General features: G+C 44.8%; 1 protein-coding gene across 2 annotated transcripts in view; it reads right to left on the bottom strand.

Annotated features, from left to right (window-relative positions):
• The window catches only part of ABHD17C (abhydrolase domain containing 17C, depalmitoylase), a 67,204-nt gene extending 40,233 nt beyond the window's left edge, over window positions 1-26,971 (bottom strand). Inside the window, exon 1 of one of the 2 annotated variants that reach the window (XM_063925810.1) lies at window positions 26,112-26,971. In XM_063925810.1, the coding sequence (XP_063781880.1) occupies window positions 26,112-26,686 (575 nt within the window). In that variant the 5' untranslated portion in view covers window positions 26,687-26,971. The remainder of the gene's footprint in view (window positions 1-26,111) is intronic. The other variant, XM_063925811.1, reaches the window with a different exon arrangement.
• Window positions 26,972-27,211: the final 240 nt, after the last annotated feature.

Below are 27,211 nucleotides of genomic sequence, written 5' to 3'. Positions count from 1 at the left end.
ATCCGGCTTCGGTACCACAAATAGAGTGGAATAATACCCCTTTCCTTGTTGTAATAGGGGTACTTTGACTATCACCTGCTGAGCGTACAGCTTGTGAATGGCTTCCAACACCCTCTCCCTTTCGGAAGAGACGGTTGGTAAGGCAGACTTCAGGAAACGATGAGGAGGATCCGTCTCTAATTCCAACCTGTACCCCTGAGATATTATCTGCAGGATCCAGGGGTCTACCTGCGAGTGAGCCCACTGCGCGCTGTAATTTTTGAGACGGCCCCCCACTGTCCCCGAGTCCGCTTGAGAGGCCTCAGCGTCATGCTGAGGTTTTTGCAGGAGCCGGGGAGGGCTTCTGTTCCTGGGAAGGAGCTGCCTGTTGGTGTCTCTTCCCTCTTCCTCTGCCTCGTGGCAGGTACGACAAGCCCTTTGCTCTCTTATTTTTGTAGGAGCGAAAAGGCTGCGGTTGAAAGGTCGGTGCCTTTCTCTGTTGGGGAGTGACTTGAGGTAAAAAAGTGGATTTCCCGGCAGTAGCCGTGGCCACCAAGTCTGATAGACCAACTCCAAATAACTCCTCCCCTTTATACGGCAAAACCTCCATGTGACGTTTTGAATCCGCATCGCCTGTCCACTGTCGTGTCCATAAGGCTCTTCTGGCTGAAATGGACATAGCACTCACCCGAGATGCCAGTGTGCAAATATCCCTCTGTGCATCACGCATATAGATAAATGCATCCTTTATTTGTTCTAACGACAGTAAAACATTGTCCCTATCTAGGGTATCAATATTTTCAATCAGGGATTCTGACCAAACTACTCCAGCACTGCACATCCAGGCAGTTGCTATAGCTGGTCGTAGTATAACACCTGCATGTGTGTATATATTCTTTTGAATAACTTCCATCTTTCTATCTGATGGATCCTTAAGTGCGGCCGTCTCAGGAGAGGGTAACGCCACTTGTTTGGATAAGCGTGTGAGCGCCTTGTCCACCTTAGGGGGTGTTTCCCAGCGCGCCCTAACCTCTGGCGGGAAAGGGTATAATGCCAATAACTTTTTTGAAATTATCAACTTTTTATCAGGAGCAACCCACGCTTCATCACACACGTCATTTAATTCTTCTGATTCAGGAAAAACTGTTTGTAGTTTTTTCACACCATACATAATACCCTGTTTTACGGTATCTGTAGTATCAGCTAAATGTAACGTCTCCTTCATTGCCAAAATCATATAACGTGTGGCCCTACTGGAAAATACGTTTGAATTTCTACCGTCGTCACTGGAATCAGTGCCCGTGTCTGGGTCTGTGTCGACCGACTGAGGCAAAGGGCGTTTTACAGCCCCTGACGGTGTTTGAGGCGCCTGGACAGGCATTAATTGATTGTCCGGCCGCCTCATGTCCTCAACTGACTGTTTAAGGGAAGATAAACCATCACGTAATTCCACAAATAAAGGCATCCATTCTGGTGTCGACCCCCTGGGGGGTGACATCTGCATATTTGGCAATTGCTCCGCCTCCACACCAATATCGTCCTCATACATGTCGACACCACGTACCGACACACACCGCAAACTCACAGGGAATGCTCTAATGAAGACAGGACCCACTAGCCCTTTTGGGGAGACAGAGGGAGAGTCTGCCAGCACACACCACAAAGCGCTATATATACAAGGGATATCCTTATATTAAGTGCTCCCTTATAGCTGCTTTAATATATATATATATAGCCATTAATGTGCCCCCCCTCTCTGTTTTACCCTGTTTCTGTAGTGCAGTGCAGGGGAGAGACCTGGGAGCCGTTCTGACCAGCGGAGCTGTGACAGAAAATGGCGCCGTGTGCTGAGGAGATAGGCCCCGCCCCTTTTTCGGCGGGTTCTTCTCCCGCTATTTTTCCAGTCAGGCAGGGGTTAAATATCTCCATATAGCCCCTATGGGCTATATGTGAGGTATTTTTAGCCTTGTATAAGGTTTATATTTGCCTCTCAGAGCGCCCCCCCCCAGCGCTCTGCACCCTCAGTGACTGCCCAGTGAAGTGTGCTGAGAGGAAAATGGCGCACAGCTGCAGTGCTGTGCGCTACCTTATGAAGACTGAGGAGTCTTCAGCCGCCGGTTTCCGGACCTCTTCACGCTTCAGCATCTGCAAGGGGGTCGGCGGCGCGGCTCCGGGACCGGACTCCACGGCTGGGCCTGTGTTCGATCCCTCTGGAGCTAATGGTGTCCAGTAGCCAAGCAGCAAATCCACTCTGCATGCAGGTGAGTTTACTACTTTCCCCCTAAGTCCCACGTTGCAGTGATCCTGTTGCCAGCAGGACTCACTGTAAAGAAAAAAACCTAAACTAAACTTTCTCTAAGCAGCTCTTTAGGAGAGCCACCTAGATTGCACCCTTCTCGTTCGGGCACAAAATCTAACAGGAGTCTGGAGGAGGGTCATAGGGGGAGGAGCCAGTGCACACCACCTGACCTAGTAAAGCTTTACTTTTTTGTGCCCTGTCTCCTGCGGAGCCGCTATTCCCCATGGTCCTTTCAGGAACCCCAGCATCCACTTAGGACGATAGAGAAAAGAAGGATTAGCAGCTACTTTACTGTACAAAAGGCATTTCCATAAACCTATCAATCCACAGTCTGAAAGTGAATATGGTAAAGGCTACTCATGTCAACATAATTAAGATCTGATGATAGACATTAAAGGACAAATGTGTGTATATATAGAGTTCTAATGCCAAATGATGGGTTGGTTTGTTTTGTTGACACACATGATGTCAACACTGACGAACTGTCTACCTGATTAGAATGCTGACAAAACTGTCTCGGTGGTGCAGCGGCTTCACTTGCCTACTCCGGTGGCGTCTTCAGGGTCAAGCAGGCAGCTGACGCAGAGTTCTGGTGAGTCATCTGCAGAGAGTACACTACCCCTACCCTTAACACTCTCCTGCAGCCTAACCCCAAGCCTCCCCTACTACAGACTGACCCTAACCATAATGTCGGCATTGTACAGTATCTCGACATGCTTCATATTAACACTGTAACAATGTTGGCACCACAATGGTCAACATTGGGATTGTCAACAAGGTTGACTTCACTCGAATTAGATCTTAAAGAGGTTACTGACTGACCATGTCTGCAGTGATGGATCCTGACATGGGGAGTACAAGGGTTTGGGTCTTGTACTCACTACAGATTGCATCTAATCTCAATGCGGATAATACTGAAGACAGGAACGGACATACTGAACACTTCATCTAATCAATTAAACAAGTGGGTAATAAATCCATCTAAAGTAACAGTCCATTTTTCCTGTCTAAATGGGACTATTTAGATGACCAAACAATTGTCGCAATTCAATGGCTAAACCTGTCTAAAGTCCTGCTTTGGGCATCCAACCTCCCATTTGGATGCCAATTTAGCGCACATTTCTTCTGGCATCTCAGGTGGCTGCGAGAAGAAATGTCACCCCTGCTGCTACCGGGCATCTATATGGAGCAGCAATTGAAATGCTCCATTTTGCACCCCCTAGTGGTACCTGCACGCAAAAACAACTGAATTGGCCCCACTAAGCCCAAATATACATATCTGCTAACACAACATCGTAGATCGTACATGTGTGATTTAATTTAGGAAAGACAGCAAGTGACATGGTTTAGATTGATTGGTAACGAATGTTATATATTGTCTTAAGACAATTTTACCAACCCCTCCCACAGTGCACCTGCATTCTCTGTGAATGGGTCAGAATTTGGGCTATAAAGTGTATCTGATATAATTTCTGATACGTTTTAGATCTACCTAGAGATCTGTGCGGTCAACACCAAAACCCTACCCGTAAAACCCTTCTCTGTGAATGTATCAGCTTTTTGCATCAATAACTGAAACACTAGCATATATCACTCAGGAGCCACAGATGCTGTTTGCATGCACTGGGCAGTAGTGCAGCTACATCACTGCATGACATCCCTACTGTACAGAGAACATATACAAAGGCAGTAATCTGTTACTAGGATTAAATTAAATCATCTACAAAAGGTATTTTTTGGATCACAAAAGAGAAACTTCTTGGGCATATTATAACTTTTTACAGACATTAAAGATTGAATTATGCTTTAAAATAGCAGCAAAGAAGTAGGACACAGTTCAATGGGTGCTGTAAAAGTTCATAAAGCTAGAAAACGGACACAAAGCTTTTTTTTCTTCCCAGGCAAACGTGCCCTTAATTATAGTTTGGCTTTCCGGTTTCAGGGTTTATTTATACCCTAGGTTACAGGGGAGTGTGTACTAAGGAAGCAGGAGCCATTGAAGAGGGCATAACCACTTAACTGGCATGGTCAGATTTCATGCAACTGTGTCGTTCCACCCTATCCCCCCGTTTTTGACGAGGAGATCCGTTCTGCAGATGTGCATAATATAATGTTTAAATATTTTTAAAAATACTTTTTCAACTTTAATAATATACATTTTAAAAAAACAATGTTAGCGCTTTTGAAAGGAAAAATCGTGGTTAATGGAGAGGATAAAAATAAACAAACAACCTTTGTAAACTGTGTGCAATTTTCTCCTTCATTCTCCAAACCCATCTCATTTATTCTTGTTGGGTCTCTTATCATAGGAAGTCGCTAAAGCTTCTCCAGCGCAATATACATACATACATTAGCGCTGACATAGTAAGCAGCCTGGTTCCAGTCTTGCTCTCTCCTACATGACACACTACTAGTACAGCCTTCACAGAATAGTGACTTTTTTTCCATTTTCACCAAACATTCCAGGTAAGCTTTCAGGTGATTTTTTCCCCCCTCCAACTATTGTGCATCAGAATCATTCAAGTCTAAAGAAGACACACGGCAACTGAACAGTGTAGAAGTTAGACATTGTACTAACATATGCGATCAGCGTTGGGGAGGACAGCTCTACTGATAAGAGCTGTCCTCCGCGATGCACAGCGGCAGCCTGACTTCCGGGATTCGGCCCCAGAAGTCAGTCTGCACATGCGCGGGGTGACGGGGGCGGCCGCAGGGCATGCTGGGAGGGATCCGATCGGATCCCTCACACAGCGCCATGGAGAGAAGCCCATAGGCTTCTATGGACTATCACCAGCTAAAGCTGGCGAACCCTGCTGCGGCGCTGACCTCGCGTCCGGGGGATAGTACATCAGGAAAATGCGGTAAACAGGGGGTTTACCGCATTTTCCGCTTAGTACATCCCGCTCACTGTACTTCTAGTGCTGCCCTGACTTTGCTATGGAACACCCAGGACCAGTACTATTAAGTGAATCTAAACAGTTGCCTAGTGCCCCATTAATTAGGGGACACCTAAAACCCTGAATGGGTATTTTTACTGCACCCATAGCTCACCAGCAAACAACGTGAGGTTGCTGGGTACTGCTCATTAATGCCTTATTACACACGGGAGTTCTGTGTTTCACTATAATGTGACAGCCAAGCTCCACACTCCCAATAAGAAGAGCCTGCAAAGTCCCTGTTACCAGGAAATATTAAATGGTTATGTTAACTGCTGTATTTCAGCCATAAAGCAGTAGAGAAATGCAACATAAAGAACCTTTTACTGTTACCTTAACATTCTGCAGCTTTGTTTGGTCCTTTTTGAGCAAATAACGTATGTACATGTAATGCTGCCATGTATGATGAGCATATATGAACACTGCTTCATAAATAGACTTAAAAAAACATGAGAATCTCCACAGAATTAACTGAAGGTTTCAATGTGTGTTATACTGAAGTCCAACGTTTTATAAAGAAATCACCTTCTGCCACATGTTCACATTCTGCTTATGTCTAACTACAACCATATGATTACTGCAACCTTGTGGGGCCTTCCTCTACCCCACGGAAGGCAGTGATATACTATACTATCTAAAACAAAATGCTGTATGCCCCAGCATCGCATAACAGTGTCAGAAATTATATACACTCCAATGTCTGCTATTATTCTCTGCAGATAAATATTCTAACTAATTACATTTCTGGTTATTTGCATTGTGCAGTCATTTCCATTGAGTTTCTTTATGGTGGCATCCCCTGGCTTCCAGGCAATACACCTTTGGGGTAAATGCTACAATACAGAGAACTGCAGTTGGAAGAGAAAGCACAGAGGAGCCGGCTGATACAATTGCAAATGTTATGCATTACACGCTTTGCTTTAGCAATGAGGTCAGCTATAAAATAAGAATTTACTTACCGATAATTCTATTTCTCGGAGTCCGTAGTGGATGCTGGGGTTCCTGAAAGGACCATGGGGAATAGCGGCTCCGCAGGAGACAGGGCACAAAAAAGTAAAGCTTTACTAGGTCAGGTGGTGTGCACTGGCTCCTCCCCCTATGACCCTCCTCCAGACTCCAGTTAGGTACTGTGCCCGGACGAGCATACACAATAAGGGAGGCATTTTGAATCCCGGGTAAGACTCATACCAGCCACACCAATCACACCGTACAACTTGTGATCTAAACCCAGTTAACAGTATGACAACAGAAAGGGCCTCTTAAAGATGGCTCCTTAACAATAACCCGAATTAGTTAACAATAACTATGTACAAGTATTGCAGATAATCCGCACTTGGGATGGGCGCCCAGCATCCACTACGGACTCCGAGAAATAGAATTATCGGTAAGTAAATTCTTATTTTCTCTATCGTCCTAAGTGGATGCTGGGGTTCCTGAAAGGACCATGGGGATTATACCAAAGCTCCCAAACGGGCGGGAGAGTGCGGATGACTCTGCAGCACCGAATGAGAGAACTCCAGGTCCTCCTTTGCCAGGGTATCAAATTTGTAAAATTTTACAAACGTGTTCTCCCCCGACCACGTAGCTGCTCGGCAGAGTTGTAATGCCGAGACCCCTCGGGCAGCCGCCCAAGATGAGCCCACCTTCCTTGTGGAGTGGGCTTTTACAGTTTTAGGCTGTGGCAGGCCTGCCACAGAATGTGCAAGTTGAATTGTGTTACAAATCCAACGAGCAATCGACTGCTTAGAAGCAGGTGCGCCCAACTTGTTGGGTGCATACAATATAAACAGCGAGTCAGATTTTCTGACTCCAGCCGTCCTTGCAATGTATATTTTTAAGGCTCTGACAACGTCCAACAACTTGGAGTCCTCCAAGTCGCTAGTGGCCGCAGGCACCACAATAGGTTGGTTCAGATGAAATGCTGATACCACTTTAGGGAGAAAATGCGGACGAGTCCGCAGTTCTGCCCTATCCGAATGGAAGATTAGATAAGGACTTTTATAAGATAAAGCCGCCAATTCAGATACTCTCCTGGCAGAGGCCAGGGCTAGTAACATAGTCACTTTCAATGTGAGATATTTCAAATCCACCTTTTTCAATGGTTCAAACCAATGGGATTTGAGGAAATCTAAAACTACATTTAGATCCCACGGTGCCACCGGAGGCACCACAGGAGGCTGTATATGCAGTACTCCCTTGACAAAAGTCTGGACCTCAGGGACAGAGGCCAATTCTTTTTGGAAGAATATTGACAGGGCCGAAATTTGAACCTTAATGGATCCCAATTTGAGACCCATAGATAATCCTGATTGCAGGAAATGTAGGAAACGACCCAGTTGGAATTCCTCCGTCGGAACCCTCCGATCCTCGCACCACGCTACATATTTTCGCCAAATGCGGTGATAATGTTTCACGGTGACTTCCTTCCGTGCCTTAATCAAGGTAGGAATGACTTCTTCTGGAATGCCTTTCCCTTTTAGGATCTGGCGTTCAACCGCCATGCCGTCAAACGCAGCCGCGGTAAGTCTTGAAAAAGACAGGGACCCTGCTGTAGCAGGTCCCTTCTCAGAGGTAGAGGCCACGGTTCGTCCGTGAGCATCTCTTGAAGTTCCGGATACCAAGTCCTTCTCGGCCAATCCGGAACCACTAGTATTGTTCTTACTCTTCTTTGCCGTATGATCTTCAATACCTTTGGTATGAGCGGCAGAGGAGGAAACACATACACTGACTGGTACACCCAAGGAGTTACCAGTGCGTCCACAGCTATTGCCTGTGGATCTCTTGACCTGGCGCAATATTTGTCCAGTTTCTTGTTGAGGCGAGACGCCATCATGTCTACAATTGGTCTTTCCCAACGGTCTATTAACATGTTGAAGACTTCTGGATGTAGACCCCACTCTCCCGGATGAAGATCGTGTCTGCTGAGGAAGTCTGCTTCCCAGTTGTCCACGCCCGGGATGAACACTGCTGACAGTGCTATCACGTGATTCTCCGCCCAGCGAAGAATCTTGGCAGCTTCTGCCATTGCACTCCTGCTTCTTGTGCCGCCCTGCCTGTTTACATGGGCGACCGCCGTGATGTTGTCCGACTGAATCAACACCGGCTTTCCTTGCAGGAGAAGTTCCGCCTGGCTTAGAGCATTGTAGATTGCTCTTAGTTCCAGAATGTTTATGTGAAGAGACTTTTCCAGACTCGTCCATACTCCCTGGAAGTTTCTTCCTTGTGTGACTGCTCCCCAGCCTCTCAGGCTGGCGTCCGTGGTCACCAGGATCCAATCCTGAATGCCGAATCTGCGGCCTTCTAATAGGTGAGCCTTCTGCAACCACCACAGAAGTGACACCCTTATCTTTGGTGACAGGGTTATTCGCAGGTGCATCTGCAGATGCGACCCTGACCATTTGTCCAACAGATCCCTTTGGAATATTCTTGCATGGAATCTGCCGAATGGAATTGCTTCGTAAGAAGCCACCATTTTTCCCAGGACTCTTGTGCATTGATGTACTGACACTTTTCCTGGTTTTAGGAGGTTCCTGACCAGATCGGATAACTCCTTGGCTTTTTCCTCTGGAAGGAAAACCTTTTTCTGAACCGTGTCCAGAATCATTCCTAGGAACAGCAGACGAGTTGTCGGGATTAAATGGGATTTTGGAATATTCAGAATCCACCCGTGTTGTCTTAGCACCTCTTGAGATAGTGCTAAAGCTGTCTCCAGCTGTTCTCTGGACCTTGCCCTTATTAGGAGATCGTCCAAGTATGGGATAACTAATACGCCTTTTCTTCGAAGAAGAATCATCATCTCGGCCATTACCTTGGTAAAGACCCGAGGCGCCGTGGACAATCCGAACGGCAGCGTCTGAAACTGATAGTGACAGTTTTGAACAATGAACCTGAGGTACCCCTGGTGTGCGGGGTAAATCGGAACGTGTAGATACGCATCCTTGATGTCCAAGGATACCATAAAGTCCCCTTCTTCCAGGTTCGCTATCACTGCTCTGAGTGACTCCATCTTGAACTTGAACTTTTTTATGTAGAGGTTCAAGGACTTCAGATTTAGAATAGGCCTTACCGAGCCATCCGGCTTTGGTACCACAAATAGAGTGGAATAATACCCCTTTCCTTGTTGTAATAGGGGTACTTTGACTATCACCTGCTGAGCGTACAGCTTGTGAATGGCTTCCAACACCCTCTCCCTTTCGGAAGAGACGGTTGGTAAGGCAGACTTCAGGAAACGATGAGGAGGATCCGTCTCTAATTCCAACCTGTACCCCTGAGATATTATCTGCAGGATCCAGGGGTCTACCTGCGAGTGAGCCCACTGCGCGCTGTAATTTTTGAGACGGCCCCCCACTGTCCCCGAGTCCGCTTGAGAGGCCCCAGCGTCATGCTGAGGTTTTTGCAGGAGCCGGGGAGGGCTTCTGTTCCTGGGAAGGAGCTGCCTGTTGGTGTCTCTTCCCTCTTCCTCTGCCTCGTGGCAGGTACGACAAGCCCTTTGCTCTCTTATTTTTGTAGGAGCGAAAAGGCTGCGGTTGAAAGGTCGGTGCCTTTCTCTGTTGGGGAGTGACTTGAGGTAAAAAAGTGGATTTCCCGGCAGTAGCCGTGGCCACCAAGTCTGATAGACCAACTCCAAATAACTCCTCCCCTTTATACGGCAAAACCTCCATGTGACGTTTTGAATCCGCATCGCCTGTCCACTGTCGTGTCCATAAGGCTCTTCTGGCTGAAATGGACATAGCACTCACCCGAGATGCCAGTGTGCAAATATCCCTCTGTGCATCACGCATATAGATAAATGCATCCTTTATTTGTTCTAACGACAGTAAAACATTGTCCCTATCTAGGGTATCAATATTTTCAATCAGGGATTCTGACCAAACTACTCCAGCACTGCACATCCAGGCAGTTGCTATTGCTGGTCGTAGTATAACACCTGCATGTGTGTATATATTCTTTTGAATAACTTCCATCTTTCTATCTGATGGATCCTTAAGTGCGGCCGTCTCAGGAGAGGGTAACGCCACTTGTTTGGATAAGCGTGTGAGCGCCTTGTCCACCTTAGGGGGTGTTTCCCAGCGCGCCCTAACCTCTGGCGGGAAAGGGTATAATGCCAATAACTTTTTTGAAATTATCAACTTTTTATCAGGAGCAACCCACGCTTCATCACACACGTCATTTAATTCTTCTGATTCAGGAAAAACTGTTTGTAGTTTTTTCACACCATACATAATACCCTGTTTTACGGTATCTGTAGTATCAGCTAAATGTAACGTCTCCTTCATTGCCAAAATCATATAACGTGTGGCCCTACTGGAAAATACGTTTGAATTTCTACCGTCGTCACTGGAATCAGTGCCCGTGTCTGGGTCTGTGTCGACCGACTGAGGCAAAGGGCGTTTTACAGCCCCTGACGGTGTTTGAGGCGCCTGGACAGGCATTAATTGATTGTCCGGCCGCCTCATGTCCTCAACTGACTGTTTAAGGGAAGATAAACCATCACGTAATTCCACAAATAAAGGCATCCATTCTGGTGTCGACCCCCTGGGGGGTGACATCTGCATATTTGGCAATTGCTCCGCCTCCACACCAATATCGTCCTCATACATGTCGACACCACGTACCGACACACACCGCAAACTCACAGGGAATGCTCTAATGAAGACAGGACCCACTAGCCCTTTTGGGGAGACAGAGGGAGAGTCTGCCAGCACACACCACAAAGCGCTATATATACAAGGGATATCCTTATATTAAGTGCTCCCTTATAGCTGCTTTAATATATATATATATAGCCATTAATGTGCCCCCCCTCTCTGTTTTACCCTGTTTCTGTAGTGCAGTGCAGGGGAGAGACCTGGGAGCCGTTCTGACCAGCGGAGCTGTGACAGAAAATGGCGCCGTGTGCTGAGGAGATAGGCCCCGCCCCTTTTTCGGCGGGTTCTTCTCCCGCTATTTTTCCAGTCAGGCAGGGGTTAAATATCTCCATATAGCCCCTATGGGCTATATGTGAGGTATTTTTAGCCTTGTATAAGGTTTATATTTGCCTCTCAGAGCGCCCCCCCCCAGCGCTCTGCACCCTCAGTGACTGCCCAGTGAAGTGTGCTGAGAGGAAAATGGCGCACAGCTGCAGTGCTGTGCGCTACCTTATGAAGACTGAGGAGTCTTCAGCCGCCGGTTTCCGGACCTCTTCACGCTTCAGCATCTGCAAGGGGGTCGGCGGCGCGGCTCCGGGACCGGACTCCACGGCTGGGCCTGTGTTCGATCCCTCTGGAGCTAATGGTGTCCAGTAGCCAAGCAGCAAATCCACTCTGCATGCAGGTGAGTTTACTACTTTCCCCCTAAGTCCCACGTTGCAGTGATCCTGTTGCCAGCAGGACTCACTGTAAAGAAAAAAACCTAAACTAAACTTTCTCTAAGCAGCTCTTTAGGAGAGCCACCTAGATTGCACCCTTCTCGTTCGGGCACAAAATCTAACTGGAGTCTGGAGGAGGGTCATAGGGGGAGGAGCCAGTGCACACCACCTGACCTAGTAAAGCTTTACTTTTTTGTGCCCTGTCTCCTGCGGAGCCGCTATTCCCCATGGTCCTTTCAGGAACCCCAGCATCCACTTAGGACGATAGAGAAATGGGCTTTACAGCTGGCCAACCATTTTAGGAAAGCCTATTACTACTATGTATTATCAGGGCCTCTATTGATGACTCATGAAAAAAATGTAAAAAAAAATTGCCATCTTACTGAAGTCTGGGACATATGCTCAGCAAAGCAACCCCTGAAAGGGTACAGAGCTGCCAACACTACTATATATATATATATATATATATATATATATATATATATATCTATCTATATCCCCCATCCTCCCACAGGATATAGCAAGCTCAGTTCATGGTTAGCTGCGATTGTAACAAAAAAAAAAAAAAAATGTCATTTGATAATAATTGCATCATTTTACGTTCTGAATGGACTTCATATTTGTCGTCACAAAGGTTAGTCTCACTGTACACATTCAGAGAAAAGTGCATTTGCTCTTCGGAAATCTTGTACTGGTGTCGTATGACATGAAAGCGTTACATGGGGGGCATCCTAATAGAGCTCTAATCACAAGTTATTATTAGTTTGGACATATCCTAGCATGTGTGATGTACTAAGATACAATTAATCACCGCTCTACAACAGCCCTGTGACATATTATTAATGACCAGTGTAACAATACTTACCGGCTGTAAACTCTTGGTAATTAGGTCTATTCATTAACATACAGAAAAGATACTAGAGCTCTGCCTGGTCACAGTATTAACAATGCATTGGAGAGGCGCATTATGTTACAGGAATAGGCCTTTATTATCACAGACAAAGAGGACATACCCTCTGCAACCACCAGCTAAATCATTCTCCTTGTAAATAAAATGCCAAGTTAACAAAAAAACCTGAATGCGATATCTACTGTATAATCGTAAATAAGGGACTACATCCAAGCCAGGCTGCAACAGAGATACAATTCCTTACATTTGCTTGTACACTATTGTCTGAACACCACCTACAGCTTTCTCCCAGCATAAAATACATGATCTGTCCACCACTTGCCATCCTCTACCTCTCATCATTCTGTCAAATCATCTTAGAACAGAGAAGACCATTTTTATTTCGAAGCGACATCGCGGGGCATCGCACTGGCAGTTTAGGTGCGATGAAATCGCACCTGAACTGCCAAAAAGATTACCATGCAATCAATCGCATGGTAATCACATGATGGGCACGTTACCGAGTGGGAGCAGTCTCTGGCTGCTCCCGGCGGGTGCCCATCGCAGTGCGATATATAGCATGTTTCTAGAAACACATGCGATCGCACTGCGATTCGATAAATATTATGTGCAGCACATAATATCTTGAGACGCGATATTCGACCGGCGTGCCGGCGCATCGCGTCGAAAGGTACTAAAATGTGCATACAATCCTTCGATTTCTCTCACAGATGTGGTTGAAATCGAAGGATAGTACCGATAATCTCATAAGTGTATGGGCACCATTAGGCTAGAAGCTCCACTTGTTTGATTAGCATAAAAATAAACATGGACTTGGGACAAATGCTCGCCGACACAAAGACCAGAACCACTCCTATCATCATAAAATAAGAAAAATGCATGAATTGTTTAAGCACATTTGTAGAAACATAAATGAACGGACATTTTACATTTTCCAAACAAGCAATCAACCAATGATAAACATTAAAAAAAACAATAATATATTTAATACGACTGAATAGAAGTTTGCTTGAACAGAGTGTCTGTTACTCATAAAAGAACGTATTGCGTTACTTAAGGGAGGACAGCAATGTTACTGCTCTAAATGCAGTGCACATGGGCTGAGAAACATTACAGATACAACCAATTCAAAGTAAAGGTTTCTGGAACACAAAGCAAAATTCTGACAACGCAGTGAAAATGGAAATATAAATCCTAGCAACCTAGATCTTAAAGAAACACAACTATTTTTTCCCAACCACTCTTTTCCCCTTCATGACTTACCTTCCTCGGCGAGATTTACCTCCCTCAATGGGAACCTGCTTGGCTGACAATGTGGAGTGGGCCACCAACCCACTTTTAATAAATAACACCAAAACTAAATTTACCTACTACTCTATATTAAGATACTTATTGTATTAAGGGAAGTGTGAGCTGCCATGCTGTTTGCTTGATCAAGATGAAATAACAGACTTCAACAGCTTTCTGAGTGCGCATTCACCGGAACACCGCTTATTACATGTCTTGGCCAGAACTGCTCTTCGTGTGATTGTCGGAAGCCGCCACTGGAGTCACTGCAGCCGTTGTGACAAATGATTGCTAGACCAGCAGACACGGTTGGTCGACGTTCTACCATGTCAACATTTCAGCAATGTCCATACGATGAATGTCGAAATGGGGAATGTTGGAATACTAAGAATGATGATATGATGAATATCGACCTGGTAAACCACACCCATCATATCATATTTATGGCCCTGGTCTCTCATTAGCTCTCCAATCACCAGGAATTTCAATATTCCGCCAATTTAATTGATGAGGGCCCTACATTATTTTTTTGACCTCATTGTTGACTAGTCATTATATAGGATGGTCCTAGATGTACTCTCTAGACCGCAGTGCTTGAAAGGCAAATGTATGTATATTCATACAGCTAAAAATGTACTGTCAGAAAACAGTAAAATATGAGCTATTGTAGAACTATAATACTCACAATCCGTGATCAGGTCGCCCAAAATTGTATTTAAGAAATGTTGAGTACCATACAAGGTAGCGGAGAAGAATGAGCCCTGTATGAGAAAAATCTGACCCAGTGTCACTAACTTACCAGATTAAAACAGGAAAATATTCAGAGAGTAGACTCGGTCAGCGATTTTTGATTTCAGACCTCAATGAAATAACAAAACAAATTAGATATAAAACCTCAGCTACTGATCACATGACTCCAGACGGGTGATGTCACTGCACATTACTCATACAGAATGAGGCCACTTGACAATTTTATAAACCCTAGCAGTTACAAAACCTTTCAGCTGTGTCCCTTGGAAACACATAAAAAGCTTTCTATGCCATATAAGATTTTCCCAGGCAGGGCAAAGAACAAGGGAACCTGGGGACAAGTTAATCCACTACACCATGGAACAGCAGCAATACACAACCAGCTATGCAGACAGACTGGCAAAGGCTGGAAATATTATGGCTGTATAGGAGCTACTCCCATCTTTCTAACTAGGGGCCTAATTCAGGCCTGATTGCTGCTGTGCGTTTTCGCACAGAAGCCGATCAGGTCTGAACTGCGCCTGCCACACAGCCGATGGCCATCTCAGCATCTCAGCCCAGCGATCGCCTCTGCCTGATTGACAGGCAGAGGTGGTCGCTTGGCGGGCCGGCGGTGTTTGGCCACCATTTTGGGGGCACGATGCGGGCAACGCAGGCGTGCCCGGACCGTGCGGGGGGCGGGCCGCGGCAGCTGCGTGACATCACACGCAGCCGCTGCGACCCGGACAGCGACGGGCAGCTCCCTGCCAGCGCGCAGGTAGGGAGCTACTCGTCAAGTACAAAAGCATCACGGCTGTGCGATGCTTTTGTACTTGTGAGGGGGATGGGGGAGCAGTCATGTGGGGTGGACTAGCCCTGTGCTGGGCGTCCCCCCGCATGTCTGAGTAACTGATCATAGCCGTGCAAAACAATCAGGTCTGAATTAGGCCCTAGGTTCCAATCCACAATCTATGGAAGATTCCTGGCTACACACTCTACAGATCACTTCTGCCTCACAGATTTAAGTCCCCATACCACTACAGAACATCTCCCATTGTAAGTACATCAATATAAGCAGAGATTAAACGGACTTTATTACATTAAGTGTAATTTAAACACCTAAAACAAATAAACTTTAGGTATAATTTTATATAGCACGGCTCCCATTATTATTATCATAGTGTTATAGATGATTTGTCTACCTGTTTTATGAGGGGTTAACACTGGGACTGGGAAGAGGTGTTGGCATGAGAATATTATTTCAGGCCATGTTTCCGGCAGTGTCAGATGGGACTAAACAGTACTTATGTTTAAGATGCAGTGGGAACAAGATCTTTTATCTTGATAGATCTGCAGTTCAGAGCTGGAGACATAAGACGTATAAAAATGTCCATGCGGAGGGTAAAAAATAAATGGTCTCAAGTGCTTCCATCCGTCCCAAGATGTAATACTGACACAGAGGAGGGGAAAAAACATCTTAGCAATGAAGCACTTAATAAAAATGAACTTCTAAATTAAAAACAGAACGTACATGTATATTACAATGCAAAAAAAAAAAAAAAATCCCTCTATTTATAATAAAGTGAGTGAGAGCTAGAGACTGGATCATTAGTACGGATACACAGATAGACATAAAAAATGTTCCGTAATATCAAACCTTACATTGTCCTCACGGCTTCTTATGTTTGCACCAAGGCCTTAGGCTACCCGAGCAGCTAACAAGCCATGTAATATTATTAGCACATAGCCCAACAGGCAGCTACTTAGGACACAGTGGTAGAGTGAAAGGACTCCAGGGCCCTGTCTGCTCCTCTCACCTCATCTGCCCCATATTTATAATAAATGCAGTAAATGGTGCCACGTTCTGGGCTGCAGATCTATAACGCTGCAGATGTAAGCGGATACATTGTAATAAGGTACAAAGACTAAACGTATTGTACACAAAAGATATGCTGTAACAAGGCTGCTGACAATGATTAATCAGTGTCACAGGCGCTAGGAGTATGAGCGAGCCATGCCACACCTAACCGCGGTAATGCCGGCTTTCTAACAAGCAGGAAGAATCATTACAGTGTACATTACTACTAAGGAAAGCAGTAAGCCTAGAAAATTATGGTTGCCTGAACATACTCCTATGAACTGACCATATCCTTCCACAGAGAGAATACAAATATCTATTCATACTGGTGTTAAAATGTGTTCTGTACCTTGTAATACGATCAAGGTCAGATCAGGAATATAATATAAATTAAAAAGGAAATGGTTTCATGAACCAGTGTAGCATTATCACCAGTAACAAAAGTGGCTATAATCGAAAGCTTTTAAGATGCATTTTACACAACTGCAATGAGGTATACTGTACCTGCATTTTTATTTGGCGTTTAGGCATGCAATAAAATAATAGGGTATGAAAAGGAGATAAAATCCCCAGTGGTATGCCAATCCCACTCTCCTGGCGCTATTGTTAAAATTATATATATATATATATATATATATATATATATATATATATATATATATATATATATATATATATATATATATATATATATATATCCAGGTAGTGGCCGGCACTCAGAACACCTCCATGGGCTATCTGGCTCAGGTGCCATCCTATGAGGTTGCACCTCCATCCATATTCCAAAAGAAGGCGGCACTCAGAGACTTGTTAAATCACACAAAATTCTTTAGTGAACAAACTGCATGATGATGTAATCCATGCAGTTTGTTCACTAAAGAATTTTGTGTGATTTAACAAGTCTCTGAGTGCCGCCTTCTTTTGGAATATATATATATATATATATATTATATAAAAAAATTATATAAATAAAACTATAAGTGTAAATAAACAGCAGCGTATGTTTTGAGACTTGGTTAGGGTCTCTAGCATAAACAAAATGAAAAAAAATCTAAAAAACATTGCGCTATAAAATATGTAAATATAAATGTGTATATAGAAAAGTAAAAATTAAAGTTTGAAAAAATGGCTGTGGAGTTATCAGAAATGAGGTCGGGAGACTGTCTATATAGAATATAATAAAATACCTTTTATTTTATACCAAATAATCCACAAAGTAAAAATAAAAATAAAATATATATATATATATATATATATATATATATATATATATATATATATATATATATATATATATATAAGAGAAAGCATCAAGTAGTTAATGTATATAGAACATTCCAGAGTACATAAATAACTGTTGTAACAGCTCTAATGGATATGCTACAGTGTTATTGAATAGATACTTAAGTGTCCTTTTTTAGAGACAATGGGGTCAATTCTATTCGGCAACTAAAGAATAGCGCCGGGAATTAGCTCCCGACGCTATTCAATTCTGCTACTAGTTGCCCGCAATTGTCGGGAATTCTTCTCTCATCCCCGGGGGATGAGAGAATAAACCCGACAAAAGTGCTGCCTCGCGGCCGGCGCGAGGCTGATTCTGTCGGGAATCAGCCTCGCGCCGGGTAGTTAAGTCGGAGAATGCCCGTTCTCCCGACAAAACTACCTGTTAAGTCGGCGAGAACGGGACATCGCCGACTTAACTTTAGCTGAATTGAATAGCGTCGGGAGCTAATTCCCGGCGCTATTCTTTAGTTACCGAATAGAATTGACCCCATAGTGCATCAATAGTTGCAATATCCTTTGCACGATCCACAGAAGTATAACTATTGGCTTTAAATGCCGGCGTCCCGGCCACGATAAGTAGTTCAAAATGGGCTGAAGATTTTTATTTACCGCCTGTAGCTTTCACATATATGAAAGAAATCGTCCCTCCTTTCCCGGTGGTGAGGCTATCACCGCCCCGGGCGTAGTGTAGCGTATGTCCGTATGTCCCTCGACTTTCATCCGTTTCACGGACATACGCTACACCACGCCCGGGGCGGTGATAGCCTCACCACCGGGAAAGGAGGGACGATTTCTTTCATATATGTGAAAGCTACAGGCGGTAAATATAAAATCTTCAGCCCATTGTGAACTACTTATCGTGGCCGGGACGCCGGCATTTAAAGCCAATAGTTATACTTCTGTGGATCGTGCAAAGGATATTGCAACTATTGATGCACATTGTCTCTAAAAAAGGACACTTAAGTATCTATTCAATAACACTGTAGCATATCCATTAGAGCTGTTACAACAGTTATTTATGTACTCTGGAATGTTCTATATACATTAACTACTTGATGCTTTCTTATATATATATATATATATATTGTCAAAGAGTAAATCAGTGCGCTTGTCCCAATTATGCAAAGTTCCTTACTGTAAAAGTGCAATCTACAGTCATAAATAAATTCGGTCAAATGACCAATCCAGTAAATGATTTCTTCCAAAATTTAGTGTTTGGTTTAATTGCCAAACAGTCCACACTTTCCCCGTTTTAACGGGTGGCTGCTCAGTTCTTCAAAAAGTGCCACTAGGTATACGTAGCTCAAAGGGAATCTGGAAATAGAGGAAGAAACAACAGAGCGCCTATAGTGTAGTATCCTTTAAATTAGTTTTTGTCACACGCAAGAAAAATACTGCGTACCGGATTACGGCTTGACTCAATGCTTATCGGTCCCCTGGTCTTTTTAGTCCACGTCTCTGTCGAAATCTGGAGTACCAACTCATAACATGGTCAGCAGTGGCATAATGGTTACAGTGTCCGCTTGCAATGCGTGCATCCCGTGTTCGAATCCTGGTTGAAGATCACGGAATTAAGGTTTCCGCAATTGTAATGTTTTATGAGGTCGTCCGTCGTATAGGGGGCTTGGAAGCTTCCCGCCCTCAGACTCTCATGCTGCAGTAATGTCTGGTTTAAAGCAAATAAAACCTCCCAACAAGACCCTCTCCAGGAGGGACAAAATGCTCTGCTCCTGGACTTCCCTCTTAATTTGTGACACAAAGCTTCCAAGCCCCCTACACGACGGACGACCTCATAAAACATTACAACTGCGGAAACCTTAATTCCGTGATCTTCAACCACGATACTTACCAGTCTCAACAGGATTCGAACACGGGATGCACGCATTGCAAGCGGACACTGTAACCATTATGCCACTGCTGACCATGTTATAAGTTGGTACTCCAGATTTCGACAGAGACGTGGACAAAAAAGACCAGGGGACAGATAAGCATTGAGTCAAGCCGTAATCCGGTACGCAGTATTTTTCTTGCGTGTGACAAAAACTAATTTAAAGGATACTACACTATAGGCGCTCTGTTGTTTCTTCCTCTACACATATATATATATATATATATATATATATATATATATATATATATATATATATATATATATATATATATGCTTTATTTTTACTTTGTGGATTATTTGGTATAAAATAAAAGGTATTTTATTATATTATATATAGATAGTCTCCCGACCTCATTTCTTATAACTCCACAGCCATTTTTTCAAACTTTAATTTTTACTTTTCTATATACACATTTATATTTACATATTTTATAGCGCGATATTTTTTAGATTTTTTTAGATTTTTAGATTTTATTCATGCAATAAAATAATGTTCTGCAAACACTGGGGCAGATGTATTAAGCCTGGAGAAGGGATAAAGCAGTGATAAGTGGAAGGTGAGAACGCACCAGCCAATCAGTTCCTAGCTCCAGGTCTACTTAAAACCTATGGAGAGCAAGCTCACTGGCGCTTGGAGAGCCGGCAGAGGTAAGACCTGCCACTAACCCGGGTTCAGCGTGCGGTGTGAACAGGATTTCAAGCCGATGTGACACGGCTAGAAATACATGATCAGTTACCCGGTCGAACCCAATTTTTAGGTGGCAAAAGGATATTTGTAATATATCCCCTCAGTCCTTGTTTAAAGATGGGTTGTCCAGAAGCCCCTCCAAACTTTTACCCACCTCCAGCTTCTACAAAGTCTCTAATAATGGGCGGGATGTACTAATGTACATCACCGCCCTGCGCCACGATGCTGATCGCATATGTACTAACATATACGATCAGCATTGCGGAGGACAGCTCTTCCAATAAGAGCTGTCCTCTGCGATGCACATCGGCAGCCTGACTTCCGGGATTCGGCCCCAGAAATCAGTCTGCGCATGCGCGGGGTGACGGGGGGCGGCCGCAGGGCATGCTGGGAGGGATCCGGTCGGATCCCTCACACAGCGCCGCGGAGAGAAGCCCATAGGCTTCTATGGACTATCGCCAGCTAAAGCTGGCGAACCCCGCCGTGGCGCTGACCTGGCGGCCGGGGGATAGTACATCAGGAAAATGCGTAAACAGGGGGTTTACCGCATTTTGTGCTTAGTACATCCCGCCCAATATATCTAATATCTGCTGGAGGACATTTTTTCTGCATAATATTTAATTAGTGAGCACAGAGGATACAGCACTGATTACAGTCAGTTTATAGAAAAGCGAAAACAAACATTTTTTTTTCTATAAACTGTGCTGAAAAGTTACTGTACACACCAAACAGCAATACACAAAGCACTTTTACCAGTCAGCGTTGTTTCATGTTAGTCTGACCTGCAAACAATAGTGGTCGCTACAGCATATGGTGTAAACATATTTAGTGAGAAATGGTCCAGGTCACACATCTCATTCAGAGAGAGGGAAACATGGATATAAGAATAAATGTGCTTCCTTCCACAAAAAGACTGACACATCCTATTAACGTCATTAACACAATTACTCATACCTATGAGACAAAAAGACAGACAAACTCATGGGAATACACTGCAAGCATATTACAGAAAGAGACTACTAATGATTACCTGCTGTCCCACTAGTATCCTTATTTCAATAGATCAAGAGCATAGACACTATTGCCCTTATTTAGCAACATTATTTTTTTCACACATTAATTAGCATTACCGCTCGCCACGGTTTTTAACAGGAATTCAAAAATGAAGCTGTTGCTGGCGAGTGATAACATTAAAAACCCCTGCAGCGCTGTTTGCGAAGTCCAAACAGCGCTAACAAACTAAAGCGAAGCTGGGGTTTTCTTGCTCACAGATCGGCTCATGCGCAGTGCCGGTGCTTCTGCCTTCCTGGCACATGCGCAGTCTCTCTGACCGGACGCCGAGGAGATCTGGTTGTGGGGGTCAGGGGCCATGCCTTCACACCATTCGGCAGCAGGCGGATTTTTTATATAGAGCCAGGAGGAGGTCGCCAGGAACATGGAGCTGGGAGCGCCACGAGCGGTAAGTGGGGAATACAAAAATACTTCTACCTGTCAAATCAATGAGGGAGAAGAGAACAAAATTGCACTGATTTAAAACACCGTTGTGGGAGCTTGTTAAATAAACAAAGCAGGTATTTATCACTGGAAACGGGTTTTTGACAGCAAAACCCGTTAATAAATGGGGGCATATGGATAAAACATTTTTGAAGTCTATGCTAACCTACTTATTAGTGAACACAGGAAAAACACCAGAGACTGATACAGAAAAGAAGACCTCGTACATATCATCTTAACCAGAAATAATCCACTGATGGATACATGCTGCTCTGGTAGCTTCATCAGTCTAAAGTCTCTAAACACGACACCACAGAAGTGGCTGGTACCTTTGGGGTAATTCAGAGTTGATCGCAGCAGCAAATTTGTTAGCAGTTGGGCAAAACCATGTGCACTGCAGGGGAGGCAGATATAACATGTGCAGAGAGAGTTAGATTTGGGCGCGTTATTTTGTTTATGTGCAGGGTAAATAATGGCTGCTTTATTTTTACACTGCAATTTAGATTTCAGTTTGAACACACCCCACCCAAATCTAACACTCTCTGCACATGTTATATCTGCCCCCCCCCCCCCTGCAGTGCACATGGTTTTGCCCAACCGCTAACAAATTTGCTGCTGCGATCAACTCTGAATTAGGCCCCTTGTTCTGAAACACAGTTGTGCTCTAACAGTGCAGTCAGAAAGCACAATCTGCTCCATCACCACTACTAGTGGATGAGTGTACTGGGCAGTGTTGTCACAAGCCTGCAACAGAGTGCAGAAAGTATTTTGCTGCTGGCCAATTCTGAAAGTAAGCAGCAGAGCAGTAAAAATAAATTCAGCTAATTACACAATTTGCAGAGTTGGCATTAGTCCTGGACAAATTAAGGGGCCCATATATCTAAGCTGTATCAGGGCAATACATGGTTCTGCCAACGCAGGGGTCAGGGGATTGGAGAAATCGAACATGCTGGATTTCCCAGACTCTCTTGATTCTAACCAAAAAATATTCAAGATCGTGAAGTTGGGGATTTTTAACATGTTGAATTTCCCCGGCCCCCAGTCCCATTGACAATCATCTTTGCACACCGTTTGGTGAATCGGACCACCAATTAGATCAGCATTAACTGCAAAAAAAATGAGTCAACACTTTTGTATTGGAAAATGTGAAAAACAAATGTGTTTGAACATGAAAGCTGCAAATCTGCAACAAATGTAGGACCCATAATGAATAGACTGTGGAGCAATATTTCTATAAAGGTAAGTGGTAACTATACTGATTGCCCGACAAGTACAAGGTACTGCACAGGTGTGGAAAATGGAGAAATCTATACAAGCAGTTTTTAACATGTCCGTTCTTATGGAAGGTTAAATAATGCAATACCAAATTGTCTAAAGCTACTTTTAAACAACTGGGAAACACGGATAGAAAAACATGTGCTTGCTTCCAACAAAAACCCTGACACATCCTATTAACGTCACTAAAACACTTACTCATACCTATGGGACATATCAAACAAACTCATGGGAACACTACAAGTGTTTCTACTAAGAGGTTCACTACTAATGACTACCTGCTTTCCCACTAGTTTCCCCATCTCATCAGATCCTGGGTGTAGCAAAAACGTAAAACAAAACATCCGGTCCTGATACCCAAGATACTTTAATATCACTACTTCATAGCAAATATAGGAAACACGGCTGTCTAAACAGCATTGTAGGCCCCAGACAAAGCGATGCACTGAGGCACTGTCTCTCCACATGCTTCCATACAGTAAATGCCTGTCAGCACTCTGACTGGTGGATAGCTCCAGCAATCCACCAATCAGCATGCTGATAGGTGGATAGCTCCAGCAATCCACCAATCAGCATGCTGATAAGCATTCACGGCCTGGCAGCAGGCTGGGAGGCAGGTAGAGAATGCTGCCGGGCCACTGTGATTGTGCGTAATTCCCAATAAAAGCAACTTTATCTGCCTGCCTGTCAACTCAACTGGAGCAAGCAGCCGCACATTATGCATTCCCCAGCACTTCGATATCAGTATAGTGTCCCCTGTTTCCCCGCAGTTACAAGGTGGCTTGGTGCTATGGCAGCTGGTCACAAGGGGCTGGAGGTATCTCTCAGTAGGTCTTCAGTACTAAGTGACCTGCAACCGTTGGGCATACACCAACTTTCCTGCATATTAAAAGCGGATCCCTCTGCCGCTGCACCGTACAGCACAGGGGAAGGGACCAGCGGTCACACAGACACTTCCAATGCTGAAAGGCCTCTAGATTTGTAGGGGCCTGGTCAGCTGCCCAGTGTACCATATGTTAAGATGATCCTTATAGGAAACACAACAGATGCTATCACATATCATAAAAAAGCAGAATTAACTGATCCACAAATGTCACAGTGATATAATAATGCTAATATCAAACCACTTGTGTAAGCCCAATCAATCTAAGGAGGCCTTGGCTCCTAAACATAGGTGGCTGACCTAACACTGCCACTAGCAAGTAAACCTTGCAATCTCGCCAGCACTGTACTGGGCTGTAATTTTATCTAGAGTGCCGATTTGTCACAGTAACCATACACAGAAAGTATGGTGCTCCTGGACAATTCTTATAAATAAATCATGGAGGAACAGGATGTGCAATGTCATGGAACATCCTGCCCTAGCAATCACAGGACCAGACGGGACATGCAAGAGCACTACATGGGGCAACATCCCCAGTGAGAGACATCAGTGCAAGTCTAGCCTTGCTCAACCCTAGTCGGAAGCACCCACGTACCCCGGCCAACCAACACGTGAAGCCTCGTCCTGTTCTGTGAGGGTAACAGCCAGCTTGGCCAGTTCCTTAGGGAGATTTGGAACAGCGGTTTATGCAATGATTAATTTCTGAGGCACCAATCACCTTCATCTCTCATAAGTACAACAACTTGGCCATGTTGTGTCTAAAGACCTAAACACAGTAAGTAAGCAATATATAGGGGTCTATTCATGAAGCAGTGAAAAGAGTGGAGAAAAGGACCAGTGAAGATCAGCTTTGAAGGAAGCCTTTATCAAGCACATTCTATAAAATGTAAGGGAGATGATGAGAGTCTGCAGTTTATATAGGGAAACAAAGGGATCCATTTACAAAGCATCAGGTTGTAAAACCCAGCGCTTCAGGTTATGTTCATGCATAATAAATAAAAGGGCTTTGTCTCGCTTGTAAAAGCACTGCCATTTTAAATATTGGACATAAACACAAACAGCTTCGTAAATAAACCCCAAAATGTCTAACACGTTCACACCCATTACAGCGCTCCAGAAGCTAAACAGCCTTATTTGGTAAATTCCAGCCAATCTAAGGGGCTTACCCACGTGCCCTGTTGACTGTAGCATGACCCACTTTTGATTTTGCCAGGTAAAAAAAATATATATAATTATTTAGCATTGCAACAGTAGCACAGTATATTTTCTGCTAGTACTTTGTAATCCTTGAATTGGGTAAGTCATCAAGTGTTCCAATTACATATAAGCAAAAGTGAGAAATAATACCTTATGGAGAAAATGAGGGCTAAACAGACACCTTACAAGCATAAGATGTGCAAGATTTATCCTTAGCAAATGCATCGTTTCCCTTGTAGTGAGTAATAGATCACTGAGGTTTTGAGATTGCAGTACAATGCAACATACGGTACAAGCGCCCATTAGTACACACCCTGTAAGGTACAATTAATGTTGCTTCTATATGTCACTCAAACCAGGGGCGTAACTAGACATTTGTAAGGGCTCCATATACACTCAAGGGTGGTGGTGGCCCACAATTTATAAAAGAGCCTATGACAGGGTAGGCGGGGCCATCCAGATGTGGGCCTATAGCAGTGACAGCCCCTCCTGATACTACAGTAGTTACAGCACCACTTCTGGGCTAAAGCAATATTATGCCAGCAATACAATAGCCACTGCCTAATGCCAAGCAGACCCCTATGAATCAGTGACTTATACATGGGCTTCTTAAGTACTTATACTATACGGCGTGCATACAGACGTATGAGGTCGCAGTGCACATACAGTACATACACCATGTAACATATACACACGTTTAGTTTACCATACCCTCAAACAGGACCCCTTCCACCAGGTACAAAGTGATTGTAGTTACCTGTATAAGAAAAAAAAATCCTTCTCATTAATTAATCAGGTCAGCACAGCAATGACAAGTGGTCAACCCAAGGGCAGAGCACTGTACCCAGTGGAAGCGGGCATGTTGCAGAGTCTGGCATACACCGAACCCACATACTGTACACAAATATGCATACACATCACTCCAAACACACACTATATATATATATATATATATATATATATATATATATATATATATATATATATATAGTGTGTGTTTGGAGTGTTATATATATATATATATATATATATATAAAATGTGTTTTATTACATACATGTAATGTACACACACACAGCAGGTCACATACCGGGTCCTCAGGGCGTGCCAGGCCGCCTCGATGTCCGCGTACAGGTTCTTCTCGCTGGGCTTGCCGCTGCTCACCCCGTAGCCGGAGTAGTCGTAGGAGAAGACGTTGCAGTTGATGCGGGAGCCCAGGCCGATGTAGAAGCTGCACATCTGGCCCAGGTCCACGGCGTTGCCGTGCGAGAAGAGCAGCGTGTAGCGGCTCCCGGGGGCGCAGCGCACGAACATGCAGCCCAGGCAGCTGCCCCGCTCCGTCCTCCAGCGGAACACCTCCACCGCGTCCAGCTCCCGCTGCGAGTACTGCCAGTCCGCCCGCTCCGACAGGTGCAGGCTGCAGGGGGGAGGCAGGCCGGCCGCGGGCTCCCCCTGCTCCTCGTGCGCCGGCGCCTGGACCGGGGGCGCCTCCGTCTCCCGTACCGTGTACGTGGGCTCCGGGGGCAGGAAGGCCAGCTTGGCGGCGATGCGGCTCGGGCAGGGCGGGCAGCAGAAGAGCCAGCACAGCTCCCCCAGAGAGAAGCCGTTCATCCTCGGACCCTGCTCTGGCATTGGGGCGGCCCGAGCCTGCGGGGAGACCTGAGCACGGGGGGCGCCCGTGGTGGGCCCCGGGCCTGCGGCTCCTAGTGATCAGCGGCTAGCGGCTCATCTGACTTCTGCTCCCGCCCGGCCTAGCAGCTGCTTCCGGGGAAACACAGGAACAGCGAGGCCGCGAAGAGATGGGGGAGTGCTGCCCCCTAGCATGGGGGAGGTGTGCGGGGAATACGGCGCCGAGCTGCGCTGTCAGCGGGGAGAGGGACAGTGCGGCCGGGTGGGGGGATGCCGGGGCTGGCATGTGCAGGGGATGGTAACAAGGAAAACATGTAAACACCAGCAGGTATGTAATAAGCATAACACCAGGGATTTGATAAACAGAATACATTATTACATGGAACCATCAGGGATTTAATAAATAGACATAACATGGACAACGTAAATACAAGTGATGTGATAAACAGAACATTACATGGAAAACAAGGAAACAAACACTAGGCATGTAATAAACAGAATATAGCATGAAAAATATGTGAACACCAG

This window comes from Pseudophryne corroboree, chromosome 6, assembly GCF_028390025.1.
Source record: "Pseudophryne corroboree isolate aPseCor3 chromosome 6, aPseCor3.hap2, whole genome shotgun sequence".
In the NCBI taxonomy this organism is placed as follows: Eukaryota; Metazoa; Chordata; class Amphibia; order Anura; family Myobatrachidae; genus Pseudophryne; species Pseudophryne corroboree.
This window is presented reverse-complemented; position numbering and strand designations above follow the sequence as displayed.